At 35.2% G+C, this 25,325-nt stretch overlaps 1 protein-coding gene across 3 annotated transcripts in view; it reads right to left on the bottom strand.

Moving 5' to 3' along the window:
- UPF2 (UPF2 regulator of nonsense mediated mRNA decay) overlaps positions 1-25,325 on the bottom strand; it is a 98,603-nt gene that overhangs the window by 39,693 nt on the left and 33,585 nt on the right. For all 3 annotated transcript variants that reach the window (XM_027121616.1, XM_027121615.1, XM_027121617.1), the window contains exons 8-11: positions 22,696-22,781; positions 10,952-11,060; positions 2,543-2,656; positions 346-462 (exon numbers count right to left, since the gene is read on the bottom strand). In XM_027121616.1, the coding sequence (XP_026977417.1) occupies positions 346-462; positions 2,543-2,656; positions 10,952-11,060; positions 22,696-22,781 (426 nt within the window). The remainder of the gene's footprint in view (positions 1-345; positions 463-2,542; positions 2,657-10,951; positions 11,061-22,695; positions 22,782-25,325) is intronic.

The raw sequence follows: 25,325 nt of genomic DNA on the forward strand, positions 1-25,325 counted from the left end.
AATTTAAAAAATTTAAGCTTTATAATTTATGTGCTTATGGCACAGTAAAGATGTATCAAGAACATCCACAAAGAGGGCTCTAACACAATAGTATTTAGAGTACCTGCTCCTCTGCATCACTTGTAAAAAGTTATCTGGGGCTGAATTTAATCCCCCTTTACAATAGTGTGAACTCACTGGCAGTCAAATGAGAAAAATTCCTACAGCTCTCCAGGAACGGCTGGAGTTCTAGTTTAGGTAGAAGTGTTTAAATGGCAGAGCAAGATAAAAGGCACTGGTCAAAATTTTTAACTCCTGGAGTAAATCAAGAACCTCAACCTCTTGCTAGGATCCTCAAGCCCTTACCAAAAGTACACTGGTCCTCAGGTGAGATTCTGGAGATCTGAAAAGAAATCTTCCACATGTTTCTAGTAGGGTACATGCCATTTCAATATGGTGATGGGAAAAGTCTGATAGAAGCATCTGTAAAAATAATAATGATGAAAAACCACAAAGACAACAATTCAATCCTATTAGAGAAAGAAAACATTATACACCTAATGTGTGCAACAAGTTTTAAAATGTCACTGTAAAAAGAAGAAAAGCTAAACACAATATTGTAAATCAACTAAAAAAAAAAAACCTAGTCTACTTTAGATACCAAGCTTCATCACTGGGTATCTTTGTGTTAGGCCATAAAATTTTATCTAAAAACTTCAGGATATTTAATGTCATTCCTTCTAGATAGATATATGAAAACTAATCTATCAAAGCCCATTTTATATTTATCAGGAGATGCTATATATTTAAGCAAATGCCACATACATAGCTAATATTTTCTAAATAGCTTTTTGATTTTGGTTTATATGACATTTACCTTTAAACTTCTTACAACAAAAGCCTTACCGTATGAAATTTACAAACACATTACCACATTTTACTATTTATCCCCCCAATATTTTTCTGTGCATATTTTCTAAGCCAAAAAAGATTTACACATATCATTTAATAATTTGGTTTTTTTGGGCTAACATGAGTATTTTTCCACGTCTTTATTATCCTTCTATGGCATGATTTAAAGGGTGCATAATACTTATAATATGAACTATACTAAAACTTAACTGATTCTTATTTATGGGACATCCAAATTGTTTACAATTTTTTGCTACTATAAACAATGGTGTGACAAACATTCTTGCAGATAAATTTGCGCACGTTTATGATTATTTCCTTAAAACAAACGTACAGAAATGAACCTGTGTCAAATAAATGTATATTCTTCCTATATACATCAGTAATTAATACAAAGAAATATACTAATATGTCTAAGTTGTTCATGGCATGATTCCTTTCAATGACAGCATTGAAAAAACTTTCAAACCTCTCTTAAAATGCTGTCCAAAGTTCCCCAAATGTACTTTGTAGTCTCCTGAAATGCTCCAAGTAGGTTTAGGAGACTTAACCCCTTGAATATTTACAATGATTATTAATATTTTAAATACTCTTAAGAAATCATGCAGTAAAGAAACGTGTTTAACTCAGGGTTTTCCAAATGTATTTGAACCCATGAGACCCATTTTGTGTGACATACCTAGTGATATGTCAAAGAAATTAACTTGATTAAAAATTTGTTATTGTTAGTAATGACCAATTCCAAATGTAGAAGAATTATTTCATCTATGCTGCATCAGCTTTACCACACATAACTAGTTAGTTACTAATGAATTTCTACCTTAATTCTATTGTGGACAAAAAAACATAATCTGAATAATTTCAATTTTTTTGAACTTGCTGAGACTTTCTTTTTGGTTGATTTTGGTGAATCATCCATGTGCATTTGAAGAGATTATAAATTCTGATCCTGTTGGGTATAGTGTCAATTAGATTAAGGTTGTTCAATCCTGAATATACTTACTAATGTTGTCTGCCTATGCTTTCAGCTACTAAAAGGTGTTTTCAAGTCTCTCACTGTAATTATGGATTTATTTCTCTTTCCTTGTCGATTTTTTGCTTTATGTATTCTAAAAATACAGTACTGGATGCATACTGATTCAGGAAGGTAACACACTTTCCTATTAAAAGGACCTCATCATCATTATGAACTATGCTTCTTTATTTCTAATAATGCTTCATGCCTTAAAGCCTACTTTGTCTGATAATAATAAAACCAGGTGCTTTTATTTATTTATTTTTAGTGCTTCCATGGTATATTTCCCCCATCTTTTTATTTTAGGCTTCCTGGTGTTAATATTTAAGGGTATCTTCCTTGCAGTCAGCATATAATGTTGTTTTAATCAAGTCTTATATTCTTAAGGCTTTTACTTAATGTACTTTGTCCTTCTACATTTCATGTAATTACTGTTATAGTTCTATTTGTGTCTACCATCTTATTATTTGTTCTCTATTTTGCTCATCTGTTTATTGTTCCTTTTTACTCCTCTTTTGTCTTCCTATAGATTAATCAAATATTTCTTAATTACATCATTTCCCAGCACTTACAAACTGAAGCATTAAAACTTTAGATGTGTCTATTAAAAAATATTTCAAATGATTCACTACTAACCTTCAAACAATGCAGTGTATCATTTTTTGTGAACATCTTAAACTTAGTGAGTTCTCCAATAAAACGAACAGTTTTGTTCTTTGTTTCAATATTGATCTGGTCCTTTTTTCGTACCTACAAATTAAGAGAAGAGACATTGCTTAAATAATTAACACTTTGAAATCTGTGATAAGAATTGTTATTTTAATAAGACTGAATTCACTCTAGATATTTTAAATAAATTTGGGTATAATTTCTTGCTATATTCAAATTATCTTAAGTTAAAGCAAAATAAGCTCAGTGGAACACCAGTGCCAGGACATGTTTTGCAAAACTGTTTCAAACAATTTGGGGAAACAATGCATTTCACCAGCCTTAAGAGGTTCTCATATAAAGAAACCTGTTTAACTTAATTCAATGTTTCTCAAATTTATTTGGCAACATAAACCCCTCTTTTGAAATGGTAACAACGACTAGTTTGTTAAATTAATATTATAAGGAATACACTTTAGGAAATGCTGCTTTAAAAATAATAAACACCAAGAGCTCACTTAAGCAAAAATATTAAGGCTCAGTTAGTATATTATAATTATGAACTATATACATTTTTTATTGTAAATTCATTAGTACAATGAAATTTCCAATACAATCACTATTTTTTATCAACAGTCACAGTCGCATATCAAAGTTCAAATCCTTTGCAAATATAAGCCCTCTACTTAGGCACACATTTCAAGCAATATTGAACATAACAAAATCCTATTACAACAGTACCATGTGAACAGACACGTCACGATAAATGTAATTGGATTTAACCTCAGAATTACAATTTCACCAGAAAACCAAACCTGTAGTCTAGAAGCCTTTTCTATGAACAACAATAACAATAATATGGTAGTGCTTTGAACTAGTTTAGTGTTCCTTATTTTTTCAGAGTACTATCCTATCTTATTTGTTCCACATAACAACACTCTGAGAAAGGAGCAAAAGCTGTATAATTCTGATTTAATAGTTAAAACAACAACAGTAGAAGAACGCAAAGCTGTCAAATGACCTGACCAAGGATCAGTACCAAAACCCCAGACTCTAAACTCATACTTGAGAATTCCACTGCTCTATCAGGTGCTGGGATTCAAAGTAAGTCCAAACCTCACCCGCATCTGGACAATTAGTAACAATCTTTTACGTAAGTATTAAACTTCTACATAGACAGCCTACACTTAATGGAATTTATCATCTTCCTTTTTAAGGACCTACTTTCTATAGCAAACAAAGGTAGGTGCTCACTTTTTAGATCTTCAGTAATAATTTTTGAACAAAACCATGTTTACTCACTTAAAAAATCAGAGGAAATTAGAAACTCACTCTAACTATATTTAATCTAAGGCATCAATAAAACTGCAACTAAAAATAAAATCACAAAAACTCAACTTACAGAACTTTAATCACGTCATTCAAGCATACAAAATAGCTTTGAGATTAGAGACAAATAGAAAAAAACTAGAACTAGATTCTAGTTTAATTAGTCTATTAAACAAACTAATATTGAATAAATTTGACTATTTATTCTAGCCTTGTAATTTAGCCTTCATAAAGGTGTTTTCACAAATAGGTGTTTGATAAGTACTGCATACTGAAAGCTCCTCTTGGAACGTCCCTGGTGGCGCAGTGGTTAAGAATCCGCCTGCTAGGGCTTCCCTGGTGGCGCAGTGGTTGAGAGTCCGCCTGTCGATGCAGGGGACATGGGTTCGTGCTCCGGTCCGGGAAGATCCCACATGCCACGGAGCGGCTGGGCCCGTGAGCCATGGCCACTGAGCTTGTGCGTCCGGAGACTGTGCTCCGCAACGGGAGAGGCCGCAACAGTGAGAGGCCCGTGTACCGCAAAAAAAAAAAAAAGAATCCGCCTGCCAATGTAGGGGCCACGGGTTCGCGCCCTGGTCAGTGAAGATCCCATATGCTGCAGAACAACTAAGACCATGCGCCACAACTACTGAAGCCCGCACGCCTACAGCCTGTGCTCCACAACAAAAGAAGCCACCGCGATGAGAAGCCCGCGCACCACAATGAAGAGTAGACCCCGCTTGCTGCAACTAGAGAAAGCCTGCGTGCAGCAACGAAGATCCAAGGCAGCCAAAAATAAATAAATAAATTTATATATTTAAAAAAAAGCTCCTCTTATTAATTTATCTTATTTTGTGAACTCTGAGGCAAGTTTAATCTACACTCTAGATTAAGAGGGTAGACTCTGGACCAGATCTGCTAGGTTTAATTCCCAGCTTTATCACTTACTGTTACTTAAACTCTGTGCCTCAATTTCCTCATCTATAAAATGGAACTAATGAAAGTAACCTATATCATACGGTTGTGAGTCTGCATTAAGTGAACTGATACAAAGCACAATCAATAGTAACTGGGACCACGAAGAGTTCACTAAGTATTAGCCATTATTAATATTATCCACATTTGTACATTGTATCACTAATACATTGACACAAAATCAATATTCACTGAGTGAACAAATTAATGAAAATGCTTAATGTTTATATACATATTGTAGTGACGTGAAAGAGTAAAAGGTCTACAGTCACAACACCTGAGATCCTGTGGTCATTTCATGCCATTTGGGGTGGGGGTAGGGGTATATAATCTTGGACAATTCATATAAAACTCCCTGAACCTACTGGCTCACTTGGTAAAATAAGGATAAAAATAAGGATGATGATGATGGGGCAGTAATGATGATAACTATACTTCACTTGATACTAAGCAATTAATGTCTAGGACAAAAGAGTATACAAACTTTAAAATGATGCTTGAGAAGTGTTTTAAATGATGCTGTAAAATACTTCTGAGTGAGAAATAAAAGTGGGAAATTGTACATAAAATATAAAAGCATCCATAAAAAAACTACAGAAGAAAAAAAGTAAAGAAAATATACTAAAATATTAACAAGGTTTGCTTTAAGTGATGAAATTATGAGGTTCCCCCTCCTTTCTTTCTTCTTTATATATTTTCTAAATCACCCACAATGAGCATGTGTTTCTTTTACAGTTAAAGAAATGTAGAAGTAGAAAAAGGATAAAGAAGCATTTCAAAAATGATATACTGAAGCTGAATCTTTAGAGGGAGTAGGGCTGGGAAATACACATACATGTTTTTAACAGTCTCCCTGGGTGATTCTGGATGCACAAGCTCTTAACAACTGTGCTGTGGAGATCATACAATTTAAGTATTACTGAGCATCACAATTTACAAAAACACATAACATAGTGTATCGTTCACAATTATTCCTAAATATTATTGAGGTTAAGGAGGTACAATCTAACTAACATGACAAGATTGTAGAATTTTTAAATGAAGTATTAGAAATCAATTATCTCACTCCCTCATTTTCAGATGAAAAAACTGAAGGCTTTTCAAAAGACTGTGACATAAAAAACAGACTAACTTATTCTGACTCCTCATTTAATATTTTCCAATCTCATGTGTTGACTCTTTATGATCAAATGGTATGTCAAACACTTCTGCAAAAGTAAATACAGATGAATTAACAATGTAAAATTTTCTATATATTTTTAGTTCAATAATGTCTCAGATTTTACTTACATAATCAAATTTAGCAAAAATGCTGCTTACAACTCATTTATTAATAACAGCTGGAATTGAGATTACTCAAATAACTAAATTCATATACATTAATAAAAACTCTTCAAATATGTCAAGATACAAAAGTAAGAATTTCCAAGGCCTCTCATTCATTATTCCCCTGGAGGAAGAACCCTTTGTCCCAAACCAGCCCCTCTATAACTTCACCCAAATATTATATTTTCTGTCCTCCATAATTTGCTCATTTTGTTTTACATAAACATTCAATCATTCAACTAATTTTTTGGAAAATCCACTATACTCTAAACACTAAGTAGGCACTGGGTTTATAAATAAGTAAATTTGCCTTCAAAGAAACTTATTTATTTTATTCTAGGGACTACTGATCTTCAAAGTAGGGAGGGCAAGACTCTTCATCTACTGGGGTGTGGGGAAAAAGAAATGTTGAAACATCTGTTTTTGTTTTTTATCTCATACTTTTAAGGTTATTTTTGTATGTTTTATGATATACATGAAATATCTGGTAGAATTACAAATGCATATAATTTATAAATAAATATGCCTATACTGGGATATGTGGTCAACTTATTTTACCAACAGAGAGGCTTGATCAAAAAAGTTAGAAGACCACTGATTTCAAAAATGTCAATCAGTGAGGGTGATATGGCTACATTTAAATAAAAGTTGTCTTCTCCATTATTAAAGAAGTAGGCCTTGCTAAAAATGTGGAGGACACAGAAAACTAGAAAGGAAAAAAATTTCGTATAACCCCACTATCCAAAGACAGCCACTGGTAGCATACTGATATACAATTTTTTCTAGTCTTTACTTGCCAAGAATTTTAACATAACTATAAATTTATTATGTGTAAGATTTTACAGCTTGCTTTTTTTCCCCTTAAAAAAAGCACTTTCGTAGAGAATGGACTTGAGGACACGGGGAGGGGGAAGGGTAAGCTGGGACGAAGTGAGACAGTGGCATGGACATATACACACTACCAAATGTAAAACAGATAGCTAGTGGGAAGCAGCTGCATAGCACAGGGAGAGCAGCTCGGTGCTTTCTGACCACCTAGAGGGGTGGGATAGAAAGGATAGGGGGGAGATGCAAGAGGGAGGAGATATGGGGTTTTATGTGTATGTGTAGCTGATTCTCTTTGTTATAAAGCAGAAAGTAACACACCATTGTAAAGCAATTATACTCCAATAAAAATGTTTAAAAAAAAGCACTTTATGATTTGAAAACTTTTTGGTAAATAAGACTTTCTAATGGTTCTATATCATTTCAGCATTGTGATTATATGACCATTTTCTTAATCCATTTTTGGACTTCTAGATTATTTTCCCTTTTTTCCCTATTACAATTCATGATGTGAATAAAGCTTTTGGGGGTACTTAGGATTGTTTACTTGGGACAGATTCCCAGAGTTGTCCACTATATGAATGCCTCTAAGGATCTTGAAACATACTGCCAAATTCCTTCTCCAAATTCCAATCTCAAGTATATGTGATGGTTTCTCATTGTTATTACCTTCACTAACCTGTTAGTCAAATTAGCAAATCCGTTGCTTTAACTAGAATTTCTTTGACTACCAGGTGAGATTTCATACTGTTTTGCTAACCAGCGTTATTTCTCAGGTGAGGTTCTTAAGCACGGGACAAATAGGATCAATTGTGACAATATGTTGGAGCGGGATAGAAGCCAGAGATGGGAAACCTGGTGAAACAGCTATTCTCCTAATTCACGCTACAGAGACTGAAAGACAGCGGCACTGGGAATGAAGGAGAGACGCTAGCCTTGAGGAGGTGTTTTAGCAGATATATCAATAGAATTGACAAATTTGGCTCCCGAATGTCAGAGGGGCGAAAGTAGATGTAGTTCCCTCAGTGAGTAGATAAAATATATTGCAAATTTATAGGGAGAATATAGAATCCGGTATAAGAAAGTGAAGGATAAAGGCATTTTTGAGAAGAAAATGAGTTTTATGGATGTATTTAGCTAAAAGTACATGAGAACTTATTAAGCACCAGGAGAGAGGTTCTGGCAAGAGATATATACGTGAGGCTGCTGGGAAACAGATGCCACCTGAACCCCAGGTAAACTGTGTTCCATCATAAAGGAGGGTGAAGGAAGTAAGTCTGGGGAAGGAACACCAACATATAAACTCAGCTGGAAAACAGAGCAAAGGATATTGAGGAGAGTAGTCATAAGCGAGAAGCAGGAGAGAGTGGTGGTAGAGAAGAGGTAATTATTATTATAATGACATCTGTGTGATAAGCTTTATATGAATTATCTCGTTTAATCAGTAAGAACAATCTCATTTAAAAAGATACAAATTGGGACTTCCCTGGTGGTGCAGTGAAGAAGAAGAATCCGCCTGCCAATGCAGGGGACACAGGTTCAAGCCCTGATCCAGGAAGATCCCACATGCCACACAGCAACTAAGCTCATGTGCCACAACTACTGAGCCTGCACTCTAGAGCCTGCGAGCCACAACTACTGAGCCCACGTGCCACAACTACTGAAGCCCTCACGCCTAGAGCCCGTGCTCTGCAACGAGAAGCCAATGCAATGAGAAGCCCACGCACCGCAACGAAGAGTAGCCCTTGCTTGCCGTAACTAGAGAAAGCCCACGCGCAGCAACGAAGACCCAACGCAGCCAAAAATAAATAAATAAATAAATTTATTAAAATACAAATTATCCCACTTAACAAGCAAGGAAATCGAGGCATGGAGCACTTAAGTAACTTGGCCAAAGTTACAATGCTAGTATGTGGTAGAGTCAGAATGAGTTTCCTAAAAGGCAGGAGAGTCCAGCAATTCAGAATCTGCAGGGACATCAACTAGGATGAGGCGATTAGGAGGACACTGGTGGTTTCTGCCAGGGCGCTATGATGGTAAAACAAAGGGTAAACGTCAGAAGTGCAAGAGACACGTATACTCTACAACATCAAACAAGAAGGAAATGAAAGAGGACGGGGGGAGAGGTGCAGTTGAGGAAAGTTTTCCTGTTTTTATTTTAAGGATGGGAGAGTGCTGAGCACACTTTTTGCCTGATAAAAAGTCAATGGCAAAGTCTGCAGATTTGAGGGTGGGAAAGGCTAGACCCTGGAGGAAGCAGAGGTGATCGATGACATCAAGTGCCCTCTCTTCTCTCCCCTGAGAATAGCAGTTCCCAAATATACTCTGGAATCCTGATACTCTTCTAGTTGTAATGAAACCTTACAACAATAACAAAAATGCCAATTCCCTCAACTCTCACCCCAATTTTCAAAGACGGGATGGGAAGTACACATGAACAGAATTTTCTTAATTTTAGGTTTCTCACCAAAAGCACTAATTATGCTTGGTCCAGCAACTCATGGTTTGTTTGACTGTGGTTTGGTGGAGGGGTGTACGCATGTAACTCATACAATGCAGTCATACTGCCTGCTAGTAAAACAGTGTCTTGTCTGTATCTGTATGATGGGATTAAAATACCAACAATATGACTTCAGACGCATCTGCCCCCGAACTAGCAGCATGTAAACACTGTGTCTTTTGAGTGACTGTATATTCAGCCCCTTCCAGGAGGCTCACAGTGCTCATTACCCTATTAAAGCTTTGAGAATTCTTACCATAAAACAAAAGCAAAACGGTTTAACTTTCTGGATTTCAGTGTTTCCAAACTTCTCTAGACATAGAAACCTGTCCTTGATTAATATTATCTATGAAAGTCTGAAACACACTTCAGCAAAAAAGCTGGCCCAGAAAAATCTTACCCACAAATCTCATACTAACAAATTAACACCCATGGCAAGAAGCCTTTAGAGACCATTCCACCCCTCACACAGACTTTTGCTTCCTCTGGACTCAAGGCACTGACTCTCCAACAATTCATTTGGCAATTAAACATGCACTTCCTTATAATATCAAATTTATTTAGGGTTTAAATTTTTATTTCACTCTTGCTTTTATCAGCATTTAGGCCTTATCTTCCCAATTACATCATGAGATTCCTGACCTCAGGAATTATGTCTGTTCTGGTGCTCAGCCATACTACCGATTTGTGTATAGCCAGTGCAATGAAATGCAAATTGAGCAGAGCAAACATTTATCTGCATTCCAAGCAACTTGCTATATAAAGCTAAATTTTACAAACACAATTTTTCCATGGGCATACATGAACACTTGCATTTCATGTCTTTTCAAATTCTACCAATGTTCACTTTCAGTCACCGCTAAGGTATCCTTTTACTCCTTTCAAGCCTGTATCCACAAGATGGTGGGGTAACATGGGTTTGGGAGAACCACTCATAGGCACTCTATTAAGAATCTTTCTTCAAGCTAAGGATTCTTAAGGCAAGAATCAATAAAAACATGGTCTATGACAGCATTCACTGAGATCAGAGCATTTACGCAACTTCGTGTGCCCCAAACGTTGGACCCCCAACACCTGAACAGGCATCCTACAGGCACTGTGTGCCCTGACTTGTCATGGCCAATCTTATGTTTCTTCGGGGAACACCAATGAGGCCTGCTGGCTCTCTTGACCTTGGAGAATGTTTTTACTTTACAAAAGCAAGAAGTGCAGACCCTACAATGGGAAAACAAGGTAGCAGCAACAGCTCATCTCCAAACTGGAATAGCATTTACCAATTTCAAGCTTTGCTGAGTAGATTTACATTTAAAAAATTTAGAAGTCCATACATTCTGAACTGTTATACCACTATCAAGTTTCAAAATGTGCTTACCAATAAAATAATCATATTTTTAAACTAAAGAATCCTCACTCATAAGTGTGTGTATATATATATATAACAAAATAAATGCTTAAATACATACATGAAATCTGAAATCCCCCCTCAGCATGGAACAAAGATCCTCTGCTACATCAGACATGCAGGGATGCAATGTAGCAACCAATCTTGCATAAAATGGTAGCAAATCCAACCTGCAAAAGTTACATGTGATATGTGTAAAAGGAAAGGCACACCAGAAATAACTCATTTTAAAATTTAAACTTTCTCAGATATATTCACACATTAAATGATTATAAAAACTAATAATAATCATACAGACATGCCTATGTATTGCCATTATAATGAAGTATTTGGAAATTCAATTTGCCTTGTGAAAGTTTATTAATAATATGGTATTTTCCATTCAGTACATTTACTGCACATTTGCAATTTCCATCGAGTACTCAATTTTGATAAAATATGAAATACCAAGCAAAGAAAACATGGCTTAAAGTTTTAATCACATAATTACTGAGTAAATAAACAAAGATAACAAACAGTATAAAACAATCCTTTTAAACAATTTCCTTCATTTATCCATGGATAAGTTATTTCAAAGCTTCAATGTAAAGTAAAAGGGTAACCAATAACCAAAAGGGTATCTAAGAAGTCAAAAAAAATAATAATCACAAAACCCACACACTAACTTATTCTACCCATTATAGAACCCACTCAGATTCTCCCACGGGGCTTCTCGACTCTTACTCAGGACAATAAACACAAATCTGCATTTCCTCATGCTGCTGTCCCCTTTCATCATCAGAGCACTTTCTCATCAAATTTGGATGCAACTCCAGATTCCAGGACTCCAGGCAGCCACTACTAATCAGAATCAACACACAAGCTAAAAATTTATTTTCCATTCCTGCCACAGACATTATTTTATAAAACTTGATTATCCAATGATTCAACACTCAGCAGACCAGACTCTGAAGATGAGAAGCTGTGAGGAACTAATAAAAGCAGCTGCACTGACAGCAGCAAGTAATGGGAGCTGACAGGGAGGAAGGAAGCAAAAAACTAGAAAAATTCAAAGCAAGAGCTCAAAAACTACAACAACCCGCAGCCATTTAGAACAGACAAATAATTCTACAAGTCTTACATATCCCTGAATATATCATTATACTACAGAACATGAAAATGGTGTGATCATCAGAGAAAACTCTGCCTACCATGAAAGGCTGAGAATTAGACCTGGAAAATTCAGAAGGGACATAGTGAAGGAAGGAAGAATGGACAGAAATTTGAAAGGTGGAGTCAAGGAGAGGAAAGTGCTCAAATTCATGCCTAAGAGCCTCAAAAATTTTGTATTCCTCTTTGACCATTATAATTTCCTTTAAAACTTATCACGTATTTTTCTTCCCAAGGTGCCAGGCCCTGTCCTAGGCATCCAATCTCCATTATTTATCTTGTTGATACTGATAACCACCCCATCAGGTAGACATTATAATCACCATTTCAGAAATAAGACTACAGAGGTTGAGAGAAGTCAAGAATGTGGTGGCTCTGTAAAAGTACCTCAAAAAATTTTAAATGCATTATACCCTTCTTTAAAGAAATGAGAAGTACAGTCCGTTATGTAAAGAGCTGAATCAAAACATTTAGTGTTAAGCCTTATTTTAAATGTTTCTTTAAATTATTTTAAAAGTTTTATCAATTGAAGGTTAAGTTCCTGTCACACAGAAAATGCACACATGTGGGTCACATTACTCCTTGTTGATGTTACAAAAAAGAGGTATCCTGTAAGACACTCTCACAAATATGTAATAATTTTCTTAACGTCTGCTAGTGTGGGGAAAAAAAAAGCCTAGGGCAACTGCACATGTAATTTTCATGCATAATAGATGGATTCATACTAATACCAAATTTACTTTCTAAACTTTCAAACTTTAGTTAGAATATTATATTTTAATATATTATTATATTTTAGATGGAACGTTAGCTTTTTCATATCCACTTTAGCAAAAAATACTTTTTTTCTCAGTTCATGATCAATTACAAATATAGGACTTTAAACCTATGCCCCAGGTTCTACCCCTCCCAACTGCCACAACTACAGGTCAGAAAAATAAGACTCAAGAGTTGAGGTCATGGGATAACAAAGAGTAATGCACTGGGAGTTGAGAGGCTCAGGCTCTAATTCTCTCAAACAGCACTTCTGTGACCTCATGAATTGACCTGACCTCATCTCCTACTATCCTGTCCAGTCTCACCGGACCCCCAGTAATCCTCAGAGCCTCAGCACTGGCTCTTCTCAGTAGCTGGAGTCTGCTTTCCCCAAATATCTCTGCCACTTACTCCCTCACAAAGGTCAAGTCTTAGTTCCAATGACATCCCCTCCATGAGACCCATTCTGAATACACCATTGAAACTGCAAATCCATCCCACCCCCCAGCCCCTTACCCTGCACTATTATTTTTTAAATAGAGTTTATCACCTTCTAACGTATATAATTTACTTACTTGTTCATAGGTGCTTGATAGATATTTCTTACTGTCAGCTTTTATTCTAAACTATTCTTCATATTAATGAAATATCATCCAATTTTTATAAGAATAATATTAAATTTGATCAACTTTTATATTTTATCAAACAAGCACTAGTTTATCAAATATCTTTTTTTAAATTTATTTATTTATTTATTTTTGGCCGAGTTGGGTCTTTGTTTCTGCGTGCGGACTTCCCCTAGTTGCAGTGAATGGGGGCTACTCTTTGTTGTGGTGCATGGGCTCTAGGCACGCAGGCTTCAGTAGTTGTGGCACGTGGGCTCAGTAGTTGTGGCTGGCGGGCTCTAGAGTGCAGGCTCAGTAGTTGTGGCACACGGGCTTAGCTGCTGCTCAGCATGTGGGATCTTCCAGGACCAGGGCTCGAATCTGTGTCCCCTGCATTGGCAGGCAGATTCTTAACCACTGCACCACCAGGGAAGCCCTATCAAATATCTTTTATGCAGTCAATGGGATAATCATATAGTTTATTTTCCCTACTGGTGTTACATATATTAGTAAGTTTCCTGGGCTTCCCTGGTGGCACAGTTGTTGGGAGTCCACCTGCCGATGCAGGGAACACGGGTTCGTGCCCCGGTCCGGGAAGATCCCACATGCTGCAGAGCGGCTGGGCCCGTGAGCCATGGCCTCTGAGCCTGCGTGTCTGGAGCCTGTGCTCCGCAACAGGAGAGGCCACAACAGTGAGAGGCCCGCGTACCGCAAAAAAATAAAAATAAAAAATAAATTTCCTGTTTAAAGTAGCTTTTCATTCCTAAGATCAATCCTCTTTGATCATGCTGGATGTTTGTTTTTAATATACTATTAAATATAATTTGTTAGTATTTTACTTAGAATTTTTATATCGACATTAAAAAGTGAGACCGGTCCACACTTTTAACATCCTCACTCTTTTTTTTGTTAAGATTTTGCCTATTTCTTCATATTATGAAATGGGAAGTTCTCCTTCCTATGCTCTGGAAAAAACGATACAGCAAAGAAATTACTCTGATAATTTTTTCCATTTTCTTCCATAATCACTGGTCTATTTAATTTTGTCTTGATTGAATCAAGTTTGAAAATGTGTATTTTTTCCAAAAAAATTACTTGTTTCACTGAGGTTTTCAAGTGGTTTTTTTAAACTTCTAGTATATCATCTGGCTTATTCTTAAACTTTTTAATGTTTTCTTTATATTTTCTAAATGGTTCTCTACCTGGATTTTTTTTTTTAAGAATTAGCTTCTGAGTTTACAAAATTAATATTAATCTTGATTGTCTTTTTCAATGTATTTTTCAACAAAATTTGAGATTATAGGGCTTCCCTGGTGGCGCACTGGTTGAGAGTCTGCCTGCCGATGCAGGGGACACGGGTTTGTGCCCCGGTCAGGGAAGATCCCACATGCCACAGAGCGGCTGGGCCCGTGAGCCATGGCCGCTGAGCCTGTGTGCCCGGAGACTGTGCTCCGCAGCGGGAGAGGCCACAGCAATAAGAGGTCCGCGTACCGCAAAAAAAAAAAAAAAAAATTGAGATTATAACACGTAGAAGCAAAAAATTTTAATCAAACTATGTCATTTCCTTTTTTCTTCTTTTCCTGGTCAAGTCACCTATACTTCGCTTCATTTTTTTTATTCTTCCAATTGGCTCAATCTATTGATACTTCAAAGCTTTTTCCCAGCCCCCAAAGAAAGGTGGATAGAGCCACCCATTTTAAAGTAAAGCAGCCTGTGTTATCCATGCAGAGTAACATCAGTAAACTAAGAACACAGGTCAGCACTTTCAGCTTCAACAGGAATTTAAAAATTAGGTTAAGGATCCCCTAGAAGATCTTAACTCTTTTAATTAAGCCTTTCTAAGTAGTTAGTAATCCTAGTTTTTGTTTCTTTCAGAATTGGTCATATGGAAGTAAAGCCAGATATTCTGTTTTCCCAGAATCCTCTACTAATAAACTCACCAAATCCTTCTCAAACTAAGAAATTCCTAAAATTCCTTTTTCCACTATACTTTTTACAATTAAATGGATCGTTGATAGTAAACGTCATCCTGCCCCACTTAAATCTTCCAAGTTCTGTGAATGTTAATTCCTTACTTCACAAAGTAATATCCCCTATGATGCAAATAATATAAGAAATTACATATTTTTTCAATGTTAGTCCTATTTAAGTATGTTTTTCTGTCTTTTCCACCTTCCTACAAATGCAAGCCCAAATGGAATGGAGTGCTAAATGCTATATCAATCACATGAAAGTTATAAAACACTTTAATCAACATAAAAAGCAAATTTCTGTGTTAAATTTTAAGCTAGATATATATTTTATTTTATTTGACTTTTCTAAAAGTGAACTAGAAAATAAACTTAGACTCTTCCTCTGAAAACTGAATTTTATAATCTTCTGAGAGTGATAATTATTTTTACCAACAATTAATGAGTGAACCATTTAAAAAGAGTGTTTTTTTTCTTAAATAATAATAAAACCTTGCTTATACTTTCAAGGTCTCCTAAATCACACATTTAAGTATCCTACAAGCAGTTAATGATCATCAACTAAGTAAACATCCAGTTACTAACTACAAGTAAGAACAGGAAAGCAGGATAGCATACTTTTGTTCCTGAGGGGGAAAAAAAAGGAATCTTAAAGGCTTTTATTTCGTAATCAATCAGCTTTCAAAAAAAAGTCCAGCTTTTTTCTGTCTCTTTAAAATCTAAAGAATTTAACTGTTGAAAGCTATTAATTATATCTGTGCTCAAAAATGTCTAGAAAAAAATTAATGTGAAAGAACACTGTTACTGTTCAATTAAAGAATACAAAGGTTTTTCTTCATAGGAAACACCAAAGCAGATGACGATTCAAAAAAGAGAAAATATAATAAACAAAAGACTGGGATCATTTACTCTGAAACTGACAACCAAATGCTCCCATGACTTTTTCCACAACATTCACATTCCCAATTCAACAGTGCCATCAAGTGGTGCAACATGCTAACAGATTTCCCAAAACTCAGTTTCTCATTTTTTAGCAAGGGGAGGTCAAATTATAAAGACTCTCACAAAAACTCCAGCAAATGCTCCTAAAAGCTGGATCAGGAAAAGCTGCCCAAGACTTAAGTGAAGCACTTTACCTCTGAAGAATATTCTGTTTATATTAATGTAAAGAGATTCTGAACATACATCCATCTGCTAAAACACGGCAAAATCCATATGGCTTCAAAGTCACTAAAACCAATACCAGGTCCATCTATATTCAAAACAAGGAACTAAGAGATGCTTAGGTACGCTCCCTGATTCTGGCTGACTTTACACCTGAAAGTTTGCTTAGGTGAGGGAACCTCTGGAGGGGCTAGGAATGTTCTCTATCTTGATCTAGGTGTGGATATACACATATACTTAAGATGTAAGCACTTTATGTCATATGATCCAGCAATCCCACTGCCGGGCATACACCCAGACAAAACTATAATTTGAAAAGATACATGCATCCCTATGTTCATAGCAGCTTGTACAATAGCCAAGACATGGAAGCAACCTAAATGTCCATGGACAGATGAATGGATAAAGAAGATGTGGTACATATATACAGTGGAATACTACTCGGCCATCTGTAGCAACATGGATGGACCTAGAGATTATCATACTAAGCGAAGTAAGTCAGACAGAGAAAGACAAATACCATATGGTATAATATGTGGAATCTAAACTACAACACAAATGAATACATCTATGAAACAAAACATAAACAGGCTCACAGACGTAGAGAACAGACCTGTGGTTGCCAAAGGTGAGGTCAGGTTGGGGAGGGAAGGGTTGGGCACTTGGGATTAGCAGATGCAAACTAGTATATATGGGATGGATAAACAACAAGGCCCTACTGTATAGTACAGGGAAATATCAATATCCTGTGATAAACCAGAATGGAAAATATGAAAAAGAATATATACATGTATAACTGAGTCACTTGGCTGTACAGCAGAAATTAACATTGTAAATCAACTATACTTCAATAAAATTTTTTTTAAAAGATGTAAGCACTTTATGTGAAATTTCATGTGTGGACAGTTATACTACAAATTAACTGTAGGATGATATATAAATATATAATTAAGGAGGTTTCTAGTAGATTTCATTTCTGTGGATTCCTTCAAATTAACAGGCTAAGAGATATAATGCCAGCCTTTTGAGATTTTTTTTTAACCACTGTTTATTTAATGAAGGAAGAACACAACTGAAAGTTAAAACAGTGCTCCACATCAGACATTTAAGAACTGTAAAGATGGAATAAATCAATTTTTAAAACTTTTGTGCTGCAAATGATACCAAGAAAGTGAAAGACAACTCACAGAATGAAAGAAACCATCTGCAAATTATATCTGATAAGAGACGTGCACAAAGTATATATAAAGAACTCATACAACAATAATAAAAAGACAAATAATACAACTTAAAAGGAGGTAAAGGATTTGAACAGAACATTTTCCAAAGACATACAAATGGCCAATGAGCACATGAAAAAATGCTCAAAATAATTAGCCATTAGAGAAATGCAAATCAAAACCACAATGAGATAAGATTCCACTACACACTAAGATGGCTATAATCAAAACGGGGACAACAACAACTGTTGGTAAGGATATGGAAAAACTGGAACCTTCACACATTGCTGTTGGGAATGTAAAATGCAGCCACTGCGAAAAATAGTTTAGTGGTTACTAAAAATGTTAAACATAGTTACCCTAAAACACAGCAATTCCACTCATAGGTATATACTCAAGAGAACTGAAAACAAAGACCACACAAAAACTTGTACACAAAGAGTCCCAACGGCATATTCATAATAGCTAAAAAGTGGAAACAACTCAAATGTCCGTCAACTGACAAATGGGTAAACAAAATGTGGTATATATCTATACAATGAAATATTATTCAGCCTTTAAAAAGAAGGAAATTTTAATACATGCTATGATATGGATCAATCTTGAAAACCTACTAAGCGAAAGAAGTCAGGCACAAAAGGTCACATATTTTATGATTTCATTTACAGGAAATACCCAGAATAGGTAACTCCATAGAGACTGAAAGTAGATTAGTGGTTTCTTAGGACAGGAGAGAGAGTGGGCAGGGAGGGAATGGAACTGCCTGCTAATAGATATAAGGTTTCTTTTAGGGGGACAAAAATGTTTTCAAATTTTATTGTTGTGATAGTTGAATATATTTAAAACACTGAACTGTATACTTCAAATGGGGGAACTGTACGGTTATGTGAATTATATTCCAATAAACCCTGTTTTTTTTGTTTTTGCTTTTTTTAAAGAAAAGAACTGTAAAAACCTTAAAGAGTTATCTAGTTTAGTGCTTCCTAAACCAAACTATACAAACTAGGTAAGACAGCTTAAATTCTCTACCACATATACACACATATAAAACCTTCGGGTCCTCACAGTCATAGGCACTCAAGTAACTATAAAATGATTCATTCTGGTTTTTATAGTCGCCTCAGGCTGGAGGGGCTAAATGGATAAAGGAGGGAATCCTGGCCATAGAGAAGAATAAAGACATTCACTAGGATCCATGTCCTTTGGGAGGAGGGGAGGGAGATGCCACACAAAGAGAGAGGCGCCCCTTTTTCCAAAAATGTTTGTGGAATGTTCATGAAAACTGACTACATAATAGGACACAAGAAAATTTTTAAAAATTCCATAAAGCACAAGTAACACAGTATTCTCTAATCACAGTGCAATAAAAATATGATTAACCAGAAAACAAAACAAAAAAGTCCCACTACCTGGAAATTTCAAAACTCTCTCAAATATCTCCTTAGGTAACAATGTAAAAACAAACTGAAATTGGAGAATTTCCAGAAAACATAAAAATAGAAATCACCACATGTCAGAACTAAGAGATACAGCTAAAACCAGGGTCAGAGGACAGCAATATATAATATAAATGCCAAAAAAGGAACAAAATGAATTAAAGAAACCAAAAAAGAAGAAAATAAAGATAAAATCCAAAAATAATGAGTAAGAAAACAGTAAAACAGTAGAATAAATACATAGATAATCTAGAGGCTGGGTTTTATGTGTGTGTGTGTGTGTGTGTGTATGTGTGTGAAAAAAACTAAAATGAATAAACCACTAGCTAATATAATGAAGAGGAGGAAGAAGAAAGGAAAGGTATTATACAAATACAGGGCTTTGTAATGGCAAAGACTGGAAGTCCAAAGTGGTTAAATACAGTACATTCATAAAAAGAAACACTGCAGCTTTAAAAAGAACAATATAAATCTTTATGTATAGACCTGAAAAGATTTCCAAGATATACTGTTAAGTGAAAACAGTAAAGTTCAGAACAATAGGTATAAGAAGTTGCCCTTGTGTAAAAAAGCAGGAAATATAAGAATGTTCGCATGTTCTTGCACATGCAAAAGAAACTTTGGAAGGATGCAAGAATCAAGACAGCGGTTTCCTACTGGGAGGAGTAGGAATTGGGTAGATGGGGAGACAAGGATAGGAAAGATAATTTTCAGCACAATGTTCTATATACTTCAGTGTTCTGAGTCCTGTGAGTGCATTACTTATTTTTTAAATAAAATTTTAAATTTGCATATGACCAATATTAATTCACCAAATATTTTCAAGCCCTTACTGTGTATCAAACACTACAGCTGATGTTGCAGATGTTCAAAATGAAAAGATCTAGTCCTCTTTTAAAGGGCCCATATTTTTACAGTTTCATAGGGGTACAGGCGCAAACCAACACTGACCCAATATGCCTAATGTAACGTGCCGAATTCTTTGTATGTATGAAGACATGAAGTCGAAAGTCTATTAAAGAGCACCTATATATACGTTAGGGAAATAAAGATGGTTGTTCAGAGACGATAACTCTTACGCTAAGAGTTCAAGACTGGAGATTTTTTGGTGGAAAAATACAGGATATCCCAGATAGAGTAGAAAGCAGAGGCTTGGAAGCAGAGAACAAAGGGTATTCAAGAAATCGTTACAGATCAGGATTTTCCAAGAGTGGCTAGAATGACGACTGAAGAAGCTGAAAAGGGGCTAGATGAGTAAGGGCATTGTAAATACCAGGTTACATAAGTTTATCACCTTCTGTCTGTGCGGCATTGTGCTCAGTGCTGAGGATAAAGAAGTAAACATGGCCTCCCTCCTGCAGCTTAGTCTAGACAACAATGTCCAGGGAAACCAAGAAACAGGTTTTTTCAGTAGTTCTGATGCGTGACCTTTCCTGTCTCTGGTTCTGTTGCCTCTATCAGAAATGCTTTCTACGTTCCCTCTCCTCATCCATCCCTCACCTAGCTCATTCCTTTCTCAGGTCTTGGATTAAATGACCCTTGTTCCAGGCAGCCTTCTCTTACTGCCGAGACTAAGTCAATCAGTTCCCCGTGTTACGTACTTCAAAACATGCTGGGATTCTTCCTGTCAACTGCACTTAGAATTCTCTTTCTTCCTCTCGAAACTGTAAGCTGCATGAATACGAGTTGAATCTGTCTTGTTCACCACTGTATCTCCAGCACTAATCACAGTATAGAGTAGACCCTTAGTTAATGAATAAATTTTAGAACATAATTTAACCTTTCCTGATCACTCAGGCTGAATATAAGAAACCTAAATTATTATATTTATATATTTCAGGTATATAAGACTATGTGGTCTCTTCCTCATAGCTCCAAAAGGATATACATTTTAAGCACTTGTATCTTTATTTTTTTCTCTCCTCTCAAACCATAATTGTCACTTCCTAGTACTTTCAAGTCTGTTTCTAGCAGATTCCAACTACTTCTAATTTGCAGCCAACTGCTGAGCTAAGCAGATAAATCCAGTTATAAAGGATGTAACTGGCATAAAACCAAGTAATAGTATATAGTTTTTCAGGAGTTTTCTCTAGGGTGAGGGAGTGGGAAGGAATGGGGATAAAGGGAGACAAGATGCTCTCTTATAAGTAAACTATTTAATATTACTGCATAATTTCTTTTGTTAACAAAGCCTTTTATTTTTGCTAAATTTGGTTCATTCTATGCTAGAAGTCCAGATAATTGTTACTACGTTTCTTCATTCAAATAAACAGTTGAAAAGAAAACTATGAAAGTAAACACTCCACTGTATAGGTAAAGAAAAGAATCACTTTAAAAAACTGGTCCAAAATATTAAGGAAAAAAATTTTGGAGTTTGAAATTTTGAGTTTGAAAGTAAAATGTGTCTCACAATCAAAGGCTTAAAAGTAACTGGCAATATTCTTTTCTTTCTTAGTTGTACATGAAATAATGATGCACCTCATAACTGACGGCACCTCAGATTTGATGAAATGCAGAATATAATTTTACATAATAAAAATAATTCATCTATGATTTTCTCAATTAGATAATTCTGAATTATCTACTCACTATATTAGCACATTCCATCTCCCTTGTCCCACTAAAATGAAAAAACAAATGCTCATTAATGCTGCTGACAAGGAGATAAAAACCAATATAAAGGAAAAAAGTAGTGATCTGGTTTCACTGCGAAATGTTACCATTTAAGAGACCAATGAATGAACCAAATTAAAATTTTGCTTAAGAAATCTTTAGTGAAATCCCTCAGAATCCGTATCTTCTGGGGAAAGTATATATCTTAGCTATGATGTATGTAATCATGATAATAGCTAACAAAATCCTTTAATTATTCACTGTTGAATAAACAGAAATGGATCTCCTCCAGGTTCCTAAGGTCAACAATCTATGACCTGTTGTGGTCCTAAAATATGCGGGTGAAGTAGGGGTTTTAATTTAGTGTAAGTTAGAGCATTAGAATTGTCTACCAGCATTATTCATAATTTCTTGAATTACCAGCAACATAATCATTAATGTGACTTCCAAGTCCAAACCAGCATAATTACAAAAAAAAACTTGAAATTTTTCATTTAAACACAACTCTTAAAAATTAGATACAATCAATTTAGTCTGATCTTTCTATAAAATAAAAACTCTCCAAAAAAAGATATACCATTTATTATTTTTTCTCCTTAGAGGCAAAAGTGTAAACAAGTTGCTTCTAGCAATGATTAAGTTACTTAAGTTCCTATAATTCTTAAATTTTTTCTCTCAAAATAACAAGAAAGCATCAGAAGAAATATTCCCACTAGAGCTCATGAACAAAAATCAATGAGAAATAAGTTCTAGAAAATATGCTAACAACAATGATAGTAAGTTCTGTTGACAAGGGATATTTTCTAAGAGATAAATAAACAAGAACGTAGACCTTACAATCATCATGCAGGGTAAAAACACTAAGAAATTACTTTTTTTTTTTTTTACCTACCTTTGTCTGGGAACTATAAAGAGCGCCCGGACCAGCTTCTTCCTATTTGCTTTTGTGTTCATGTTCATGCAAAAATCCATTGCTGCCTATAGGAGAAAAAGCAAACTTTTTTCTTAAAAAAATCTCCATTTAGCTACTGAAAGCAGAAACTCTGCATGCTACAATGATTTCTAATAGTTCCTAAACAGTTCACAAAGGTTTTAAGACACTAGTATTATAAGCATATCCCAAACTTTAAAGATCACTAAGCTTAAACTCCTCTCTCCTTATATATCTCAAAATATATGTTTCATAAACTTTTTAATTGCAACCTAGTGTTAGAAACAGAACTTCAAGTGAGTAGATTGAAGACCCACCATGACATGTTTGGCAAATAACTATATGAAATGTACAATCCAAATAACTATATGAAATGTACAATCCATGCTTTTGATCTCATAAATCAATGTTAATACCAGGAAAGTTTTCTGGTAAAATGTACAAAGTAACAAGAAGCCAGGAACCAAGAAAATTACTAATGCTAATAAGGATAACCAAAAAAGAATAAAGACCAACTACGTATGAGACATAGACACAGATTATCCCTAGAAACGTGTCAGAGTAAGTGCTTCAACACTAAGTAAAAATGTCAACAGTCAGATCTGGTAACAAACTAAAGAAACCACATCATAGGACTACAATAAATACCCATAATTATTATTTAGTATAGCAATCCACTATTCTATATTTTAATAACGAAAATGTGTTCATTATTTCATCAATATGTCTAACATCTAATATAAGTGTAGAAGAAAAGCTACAAGAAGTGTATGTTCCGGGAAGCCATTAGAAAACAAAACTATGAGTAGTTGGTATTTTTTAAATATAGGTATATATATTTTTTAAACATTATCAAAGATTTTCAATATATATGGTTTAAGAAAATAACAAGTTTAAGTTATACTTTAAAAAGAAAAAAACTATTATCAAATATCCTTTTGGGTACCTCAAGTATTTTCCTTCCATAGGTTCGCATGATTATTTTATCATTAATCCCAATCTTTAGGTAGATTTGAGGATCAGGTAACAAAGATCCTCAGACTTCCCTACAAAGGGGTTCAACTCTTCAACAATACACTCACTGAAACACCTCCCATTTGATTAAAACTTTTGCTGAAAAAAATGACACAACTAATGGTGATTAGATTCAAACCCAGGAAACTAACTCACATTGAAAGTATTCACCAAGATTGAAACTGTCACTATTAGTCAAAAGTAAAACCAATGTAAATTTTTCCTTCTGCTTCTGTAAAGGGAGTATAATATATTTTATTAAAGTTTTCATTGTATAACATTAAAGCTTCTTACAGCTAATTAGAATAACAAAGAGAAAAGCTGAAAATATACTAAAGTTCCTTCAAGTAATTCACCCATATGAAACACTGAAAAATTCTGGACTAGTATAATAAAAATCCCAAAGGTCATGTACTCAGAAAAGAAAACTGGTTAACACTGGAAAACTTCACACACACACACACACACACACACACACACACCCCTCAAATCAACATTTTTTGAAAAATATACAGAAAAAATTTTAATGGCTAATAATGGCCTATGTTTCAACATAAATTAGGAAACAAAAAAATAAGATGTACTTCAATAACTATTTTAGAACATTATCCTTTAACAGGCAATGAATGCTTTTCCTACCACAATAATCAAAGGCCAGTTAGATGGAAAAAAACTACAATGCTCAAAACTCTGCAAAGATTAGGAGTTCGTAAACATGTAAATGCCTGGTACACATAGTGGTGGCTCAATAAATACGTAGAATAAATGAATAAAAGACTACATGAAAACTGCCAGAATTAATAAATTTGAGGAAATTAAAAAGAAAAAAAAAGCTTCACATGTATATTAATTCTTAGATTTAACCAGCCCTGCCCTTTGGGGAGAAATGAAAGCAAAGGAATCACTGGTGTGGTGTCTGTCTGCCCGGGTTACAAGTGCTGCCTGACAACTCAACAAGCAGTTTTTGAAAACTTGTTTCAAAACGTTGTAAGTAAATGAAAGACAGTTCAACAATCATTTTTTATTTTTTTAAGTAAAAATAAACTCTTCTGATCATCAAATGCATGCAGAAATAAGCATCACAATGAATGACATTACCTGCAGAAGTCACCTAAAAGAAATCTTCACTTCAGGTCATATATTGTTACATAAGTATTGAATTCAAAAGAATTCTTAGATTTTTCTATTTTCCAACTACTTTTCCCTCTTAAGCCATTTGGAACTCTGCCAATATAGATGGAAAAAATTCCTTTCATGAGGAAGCTGACTCCCAGGAGGAACCTACTGGGGTCCAACAGGGCAGGGTAACCTCCTATTTTCCATCTGAACCTCCAAGAGCTAACCCAGAAGTTAACATATGGTCATTACTGAGCTGGGCACTGCAGGATACTTTCCAATACAGATTCACATGAGATCTTCCCACTCAACTTTCAGGATAGCACTCAAAACGGCTGCAAGGGTGTGGCAGGCATGTCAAGGTATCTCTCATCCTGCTGATATCCAGTGAATATATGAAAATTTAGCTGGGGAAAAATTCAATCATATCCCAACCTTAGGAAAATAAGCAGTTGTTTAAA

This window comes from Aethalodelphis obliquidens, unplaced genomic scaffold (assembly GCF_003676395.1).
Source record: "Aethalodelphis obliquidens isolate GAN/ISIS:26980383/991018 unplaced genomic scaffold, ASM367639v1 scaffold23, whole genome shotgun sequence".
Lineage (NCBI taxonomy): Eukaryota > Metazoa > Chordata > Mammalia > Artiodactyla > Delphinidae > Aethalodelphis > Aethalodelphis obliquidens.